The 8,890-nt window shown below is 45.1% G+C and overlaps 1 protein-coding gene across 1 annotated transcript in view; it reads left to right on the top strand.

Annotated features, from left to right (window-relative positions):
- The first annotated feature begins 316 nt into the window (after positions 1–316).
- The window catches only part of erf (Ets2 repressor factor), a 30,303-nt gene continuing 21,729 nt past the window's right edge, over positions 317–8,890 (top strand). Inside the window, 1 exon segment of the mRNA XM_035182600.2 lies at positions 317–1,072. Within this exon segment, the coding sequence (XP_035038491.2) occupies positions 1,051–1,072 (22 nt within the window). The 5' untranslated portion in view covers positions 317–1,050.

Genomic DNA, 8,890 nt, shown 5'->3' with positions numbered 1-8,890 from the left:
GCCCTGCCTCGTCAAAATAAACCGTGTTTTGTGCTCTTGTCCTGAGCAAACAATGTTTTGTCTCAGATGTTTATGCTTGTGTTTTTGGATTCTCGTGTTTCTGGTTAATAATACATCCAGCCCACGTTTATACACGTTCTTCGCTCCCTGGGTTTTACTTCCAAATCCCCCCAAAAAATGCAGCCGCGGCTCCGCTGTTGTAGTGGAATGTAAAGTAAGTCCTCCAGAATCAATAGACGATCTTTGGCAACAAGTGGGCGTTGAGTTCCTCTCTCGCTCCCTCCCTCCGTAGGTCAGCGTGGGCGGCCCCGTGTGGCAGGAGGAGAGAAACACGACACCCCGGCGTAGAGAGGGGGGGGGGGAGCGGACACGAAGCGAGCGAGCGAGTGGAAAAAGAAGAAAGTGTGAGCCGGAGAAAGAGAGAGGGAGCGGGCAGAGAGAGGGAGAGTTGGCATCGGTACTTTTGTTCCTTTCGGCAGCTCCGCGTTTCTGGACCGAGGAGGACGATGATGACGACGATGATGAAGATGGTGATGTGGAGGAGGAATCGAACATGCGACATCGCCACCACGCACGGGCTGAACGTTTAGACATTCCGTCGCTCCAGCCACCGACCGACTCCGGCACGACTCCGGCAAACTTCGACGTGCGCCATTCGGACCCGGGCGACCGGATCGTCCCCTTCCCTCCGCCTCCGGAGACCTGGGGCAACTTTTTTTTTTTTACACACACGTCCTGAAAAACAACCAGAAAAAGTTTTCCGAGTCACCGTGGACGCGCGGAGACGGACGAGCGGAGCTTACCGGAGCTTTTATCAGATTTTTTTTTATTTTTTTACCACAACTTCCAGCCGCCGAGCTCCGGGCTGGTTGTTCCCCGACGAGCCTCTTGTGAGAACAACACCGGAGGAGGGAGTGGGGTGTCACGGCTAACTCCGCTAACGGCTAGCTAGCTAACCAAACCACCGTGCAAAGTTACCAGTCGGTCGACGGGTAGGGGGGGGGAGAGTGGAGAGTGACCGAAGCGACCGCACCGAAGACGGCGACGAAGATGAAGACCCCGGGAGACTCCGGTGAGTTTCACGGTCACTCGCATGTGATTAAAACACACGTTTGTCTTCTTTGTGTTTACTTTCTGGTTCCCTCAAAGGGAAAACAACAGCGCGTGTAGCTTCCGCGGCTAACGGGCTAGCATGCTAACGAGCTCCAGGGAAAGTGTGACAAAATTATGGCGCTCGAGTGGACCCGTCCCGAGTCCCCCCGTGGTTTCAGCAAACCCGGGGAGTCCGGTCCGCCGAGCCCCCGCTTTCCCTTCCAACCGCCGGGGAACCCAAAACAAACTTTTAATACGGGGTTCTTCCAACTTTTTTTTTATTTCAACTTTCCCAGCGCATGTCCCTGAAGCTACTGAGCGAAACAACTGTGGAGTTAGCTTGAATTTCCTGGATCCGTGTGAAGGAGTCAGGGGTCCGGGCCAGAAAAGAGCCGTGACCCCGGCTGCTGGAGCCCCGGGTTTTGTAGATCCAGGTCAAAAATAACATTGCACTTAATGGATAAATCAGTTTAAATAAGACGGTCAGTTTGATAGTAAAACACCAACACTGGTCCCAGTCTGAAGTAGAAGAACACACTATGTGATTTAAGGGCTTTTATTGACTTTATCTTGAAGGAAAGTCCTCTCAAAGAAAAGTGGGTTCGAATCCTCTGAAGTTGATAAGAGAATAATCAACTTTGTGTGTGTGTGTGTGTGTGTGTGTGGTTAAGGTTGTGGCATATTTGCATTTTTTTGATTATTCTGAGGTGGAGGTGTGAGCCCACACACGTCTCCATTCATTCCCGAGAGGTGGAAAGTGGCTGCATGATTGGATTGGGACCTTTGCACTTGATCACTTCTGCTGGTTTAGTGCTGGTCGGCTGTGATGGTGTAACGCTCCCATTTGACTGCTGCTGCTGCCGGGAGAAGCAGATTGTGTCTCCTCTGCTTACACCCCTTTCCTTCCTAAAGGCGTTTTTGTAAGTAAACCGGTTTGACCCTTGACACTCGCGACAATCGGATCCAAGCGGATTGTTTTACCTGCGTAGTTTGAAAGCTTAACTAAAACCTGCTTCTGGAATTTTAATAGATCAGCACTCAGAAAAACCTCAAGGCCATGCTATTTCAAAATTCCGTACATTTTTTATTTGAAGGTGTAATTGGTCTGGTTGAAAATTATTATGATTTTCCATCCACGGGTATGATTTCACCTCCATTGTGCCGTTTAGGTGCTTTTAAACCCAGTTTAGTCAGGAGCGTTGTGTGGTAATCTTGGGCAGGCAGAGATCCAGTTCCCATAATGGATGTTTTAAAAGGGGAATGCCACGCCACAGCACAACGTCATAATTAGAAATATGGCTTCAAATCTCTGTGCTGCCTGAGATAAACTTTTTTTTATATCACGAAACAATCGAGCTAAAACACAAGCAACTTTTTTTTACACAGTGGGGGCACAGGACTCCATGAGGAAATGAACAGATTCGGCTGCCACGGCCCCAAAATACTCCGGCGTTCGCAGCTTCCCGGTGACCCATGAAACATCCCTTTGATTGATCTCAACCACACAGCGCATCATGCAGAAAATACTTAACTGGCAATTATACACCCTTGATTTAGGCAAGAATACGCAGTCAAATAAAACCCTCTCCGGAGGGGTCGGATTAGCAAGGATATGCAGCAATAAAAGTAGAAGGCCCTGTTATAACCATGCGCCACACAGCGGAGAATAGATCCTTTTGTCTATTTATAAGTTATTTTCTACTCTATCTCTGCCATTTGGTTCAGCTTGAGTTTAAAGAAGTTGCAGCTGTGATATGAAAGCCAGTGTGGTTTTGTACGTTTTCAGTAGTAGCAGTTTTCCTTGACATCAGTATGATGAAGGTCGTTTTAGTTGAAAACAATGTTTTTTTGTCAGCAGAGCTACGTTGGCATTCAATAACAATAATCTGTGTCCATGTTACATTACGCTCGGAGCTACACAGGCCTTTTGTGTGCGTCTCGCCTGGGGTCAGAGCCTGTTGACTGCTTTTAAACATACACATACGTGTGCACATAAATATATATGGGTCAACCTCCACTCTCTTCCTATCAGGAAGTCAGCAGTCTGGCCCCACCAGCTCCAATTTTCCACTTGTGTTACTCCTTGTATCAACAACGCGCCACATGTAAGACGTCACAGCTATAGACAGGCCTGGCCAGCGACCCAGCATGCTAAGCAATGTGTGTGTGTGTGTGTGTGACTGTGTTTAAGCATGTGTGTGTGTGTGGAGTGAAAGGGGCCATACATGAGCAATTAGCTGGTGTTAAGTCTGGTGAGCACTGGGCTGCTGTTTACGACTGTGACTGTATTTTAATGTTTGTGTGTGTAAGTGTGTGTGTGTGCCCATATGTCTGTCCCTGCGCTGCTCTACCTGACATTGATGTGGTCACAACAAAGTGAGTGTTTGACTTTTACCAGCGAGACCCAATTGCCCTTGAGGAAGACCATTTGGTTTTGGATAGTTGACTCAGCCTAATGTAATCACAGGAAGAGCAGCCAGACGTCTTTATGCAGATTCAAATAGCTCTAATAACACTGGTTAGACCAACGCTAATGAGCCCAGGCCTCGTTTCAAGAAAACAAAAAAAAAAAAGACGTCAGTTTCTTTTGGGCTGGGCTCTGTTGTGTTACTGTCTCACCACTATACTGCATTAAGCCGTTGGCTCCAGCAGCAGAGACGACGCAATTACACAACAAGTCGAGGCCAAGTTGTTTGTCTCAGGGAAAGTTTGAGAAGAGGTGCTGGCGACTGATGTGCAGAGATGTGGTTTTTTTGCAGTCGCTGTGTTTTAGGACACCCTGTCTCCCTGGGATTTATTGGAGACGTTGTAGTGTCACGTGCTCCCAGTGGATTTGGGAAATGTTTATGTCACTTAAGATGAAAGAGAAACGGGATTAACGACTGTTTCAAGGAGCTCTAATTTAGTATTTTTATTTGTGAGAAAGCCGTTAGTCTTTATCTTTTATTTCTGCTAGCACCAGTCAGGCTGTAAACACGCGGGTACAGTTTAAGTCTCAGTTTCACTTTTCTAATCCACACTGAATCATGATAGAATCCGTTTAGGAGGAAAATGCCCAAACAAAAACAGCCAGTGTTCCTCCCAGGACTTACCTTTCCCCTGGTTTCACTTCCGTGTGTGTGCTTACTGCGACTGATCAGATTAACGTAAAGGTAAAAGTTGACCTGATCACATTCCCAGACCACTACTGTGCTGAGTCTGGGCAAGTAGACCCCTGGAAAAACTACAGCACAGTGACGTCAACATTTCTCTGGTGTGTTGTCAAAGTGGCAGCCCAGGTCAACGGTGCTACGATCATGTCTGGATGTTACGGCAAACCTCTTTTCCTGGAAGTGTGTATGGACGGTGGCTTCGGTGACCCATGCACAGCTCAGAGAAGAGACAACACACGAGCCAGGACATGCTGGCCAAACAAACACCAGGGCCCCACGCACAGGAAGGCCCCACACTCCGTTTGGGAGCTGAATGCGGATCAACATCTGTGTCTACAGTTTTATTCATATATATGGATTTCTTTGTTAAATCTAAAGGATCCATTTTGGTTAAGGTGGCGTAATTATATCAAATAAAAAGTTATTGGACCAGATTTACTTGACGGTGCCTTAGCATTTTATGATTGTGGGTCTCACTGATCTAATTTGGAATGAAACGTTCAGTGTGTGAGGTGATTTCATTTTTTTTATTTGAATTCCTTTTGCAACTTGGTGGACGTGTTTGACACTACAGCACTAATAGAATATAAAAGAGTCGTTGTTTGTTCAGGCTGTTGAGTTGTGATAGTTTACAGTCAACATTTTTTAGAGCTGAATCTAAGATGTCTTTTGTACACTTTCAGTAAATGTTAAACAAGAGACCTTCCAGTCTTAGTTATTGTTATTTGGCTTTGTCAAAGCTATTTTTTACTAAGTTTATCCTCGGTGAAGGTCCCTATCATCACATCCTTAAAAAGTCATTAGTTTAGCAGGAAAGTGGAAAAGTCTGACTCTGCAGTCGCCTAAACATCATAGATTAATCCTGGAAGTCGACTGATGGAGCGCTCCTCTCTTTAAGCATCAATCACCACTGATTGTCTGACCAATGAGAATTTATTAACCACCCAGTTGAATGGGAGCCTACAACACAATTTCCAGTCCACTGATATGATCAATCTGTGTTTGCATGGTTGTTGAACATCTGTATCGTGTTGAGTTCAAAAAGGGGCTTCGGCTCTTTGATTGAAATTTTCACATCGAAACCAGACTTTGATATTTTAGATAGCTGAATCATATTTTATCCTGGTGCCACATCGTCTACATTCTGACAGTTATTCACAGGACTAATGAAAATGTACTAAATAAAGAAGAAGGTCACACCACCAATAGTATCTCTGTGTAATCTCTCAGAACGTAGAGAGACAGGCCCGGCGCAGACAAAGTGCAGTACCGTTTTTTAGTGCAAGGAATGTGCTCATCAGTCTCAACAACATTGTCGGCCTGCTCGCTCGCTAAGCATTCAAGTATTTATGACTGGGTGAATCTGCGTTGGCTCTTTGACAGTCGACCTCCAACAGGGCTCATGAAAGGACGGAGCCGGTCAAGTGGAACCAACAGCCTGCTTCACTGAGCAGATAAGGAAGACTTCTGCATTGGAACTGATATCTGTGAAACACCTGACAGGAATCTGGGCTTTCCGGCTGCAGCATTACTCGGTCATGCACAAATTAATCTCTCTTGCATAAACTTGAAAGGTTAGAGAAAACCCCAGACATCTTTACTCCTCATAGACATGATGTGTTGATCCATTTACCCATCAGACTAAAATATGTAAAAACAAAAGCACATGTGAGCACCACCTATAAAGCTTCTAAAACCTTTGTTCAACAAAAGCTGCAGACACAGCGTTTACTCTTGAATCAAACCAAGGCTGAGAGAGTACAGGAGGTGAAGAGGTAGGTTTGTGCTTTGTCTAAGGCTGTTGTGACTGGAGTCACTCAATCTGAAAGCGTTGTGCCGTGTTATGGCTATCGCCTGTGGTTCGTGGAGAAGGAGGGCGACCTGGTTGGTTTGGCGTCATTTATGGCGAGAAGGATGGAGGGAGGGCTCTGCCGACATGTGGGTCTGACTTATGTGCACTGCAAAAAGAATTAAGGGACAGACTAGGTGTGGTCTTGTGTGACTGTATAATACAGCCCACACTGCCCCTGCCAGGGCTAAAGTAGCTGCAACCAATGTGCTGTCAGAGCAAAAATATCCACCAAATGCCATATGTTTTTAGAAAGCCGGTTTTAGCTGAAAGGAGTGGTTAGGGGTAGCCTGCCAGGTTGTGTTCTGGTAGTTAGAGAGACCTGCAGTAGGTGGCAACATCTAGGATTTTTTAAATTAAGTGTGGCATTCATTGGCAGTGCATGGCAACACCAGTGGAAAGTCTTCATTTAGAAACCATTTGTAAAAAATGATGCAAAATACATCGGGCACATTTTCTACCAAAGGGGCCACCTCAAGAGTCACAGAGGGAGAAACCCCGGCCAGCAGTTTCCAGAGAGTTGGGTTCTGTGGTTGTTTGGACGCGGTTGATCCAACCCAGACTTTTCCTGCTCATACACTTGTTGGCTTTACACCTGCATTTTTACCCAACGCCGCTTGATTGAAAACCTGACATGTCCTGCTCTCAGAAATGCCACAAAATTAATTCAATATCACATAAATTTGATCCAAGGTAGTTTTAAGAAATACTGATTTCTACAAACCTCTCTCTGTTCGGCGTGCTGCCACCTAAACTGCCGTGAAAAGGCAAAGTCGAGCACCACTGAAGCCAAACTGAATATATGGCTTGTAAATCCAGGTAGACATTCAAGACAAGCAGCTCAGTGTCTGTTCTGTGCGGTGCTTTCCAGGGTTCAGGAGTAAGAACTGCCCACTGGCTCCTGGCTGTAAAACCTTGAATTTTATTGGTGCTGACACTGATTCAGGTGGCTGTCCGAAGGTACTAGCACCAGATGTTTGTGGCAGTAGCAGTGACCATGAGTTCCTACAGGCACACAGGAAAACCTTTTGTTCACACTACACTACATTTGTGGACATTTGCTTCTCTTTACATATTTATTTACATTCATATGATTTCCACAGTAACCAGATCCCAGGGCAAATAAATAAATAAATACATCTCGGGCACCAGTGTGGCAGCAGTGTGCCGGCCGAGAGGAAAGATCATTCATTGGAGCGCTCCCCCTCGTGTCCGGGGTAATTTAATCCACAGCTAAGACACATCTGGTGTCGGTCTTAACACCGTCTGAAAGGCACATTTCTTAAATGTAGAAGGGACAGTTTGCTCCAGCTGAGTTCCAATTGATTTCTAATCACCACAGACCGAGATGGGGTTACCCTGAGCACACACTCGACCGATGTCAAGAGGCAGCAGCACACCCTGCTTTGTGTGGACAGGAATCAACAGCTGTTAACATCATAAACTATGGATGTATTCAGAGAGAGACATTTTTGTGCTCACCATGTGTTATGTAATGTTTTAACTATAAATAGCCCAAAAGTTTGAAATTTCCATTTCCATTTTGCCTGCTGTGGTGACATAATGTAGTTTGATCTTGTTAAAGCAGCATTCTGGCCTATGGATTAAAGACATTGCCTCATAACAGCATCTTAAAGGTTTGTCACAATGATCTGCTGCTTGCTCGTTTTTAAGTTTCTCGTGAGCACTGGTGTAGTTTAAATAAGTCTGTAGGAGTTTTGTTTTTTCTATTTCCACTATCTTGTCTGTGGAGGGAGAAGATTGAGCGAGAGACGGAGGGATTCAGCGGAGCACGGTGTGTCTCTTCTGTTGTTTGCTTCAGTCGTCAGTCTGTTGGGAACCCCGTGGTTCTCTCTCTCTAATGACTGTCACTTCTTGCCCTGGGACTTCGCCGCAATCTGTGAGTTGTGTCTGTGATTGATGCGACTCTGTGTGTCACAGCGTTTTAAACCTGAAATATAGGAAGTTTGTTAAACTAAAAGCTAATTGCATAAAACTTTATTCTTTCAACCCCACCCCCCCCAAAACTACAGACATTCACACCCTCTCTTTCCTTTCTTTACACACACACCTTCGCCGTCTCTCACACCCACATTCAAACAAGCACAAGAAAATAGTTACACTTTTCTTTACACATTATTTAGTGGGGAGTTAACCTCAGGATAAATCAGCGAATCGGAAAAGCAATCGTTAGATAAACAAAAGATTAGCAATATTTGACAAAAGACATATTTGCAGGCTTATATTTTACTAATTTAAAGACCAAAGAATTTTATTACTCAAGAATATAATCTACAAATTAATCAGTATGAATCATTAGTTGCAGCCCTACGACACCGTTATCTAAAAAGACCAATAACCTGACAGCCCTTTGTACAACTGATCTGAAAACACGCCTTTGCACTTATGTACGTCTACATAATTGTAATATATTGTCAAATGATTAGAAATCAATCTGGGCCTCTGTTCAAATCACTTGACAACAGTTGTGTGCAGTTCTGGCACCAACAGTGACTGAAAGCAGCTGCAGAGACTGTTTGAGCCAGTGTAGGGTTCGGGCTTGTCTTGTTAGCTGCTTCAAAGGTAAGTCATAAATTACATTAGCGATAAGGATGGCTCCATTTGATCAGGTCAGCACCATTAGTCCGTCCTAAAGTCAAGCTTGCTGTGTCTGCCTGTCTGTCCCTTTTTGTTTATGACCCGTAGGTCCCGGACTCAGCTGACATCACAACTTAAAGCAGATTTCTAGAAAAATCTTGGCAATCTAAAAGGTTTATACACTTTTTAAATGACTTAA

This window comes from Hippoglossus stenolepis, chromosome 17, assembly GCF_022539355.2.
Source record: "Hippoglossus stenolepis isolate QCI-W04-F060 chromosome 17, HSTE1.2, whole genome shotgun sequence".
In the NCBI taxonomy this organism is placed as follows: Eukaryota; Metazoa; Chordata; class Actinopteri; order Pleuronectiformes; family Pleuronectidae; genus Hippoglossus; species Hippoglossus stenolepis.
The sequence above is the reverse complement of the archived record's forward strand: the minus strand, read 5'-3'. Positions and strand labels throughout refer to the sequence as shown.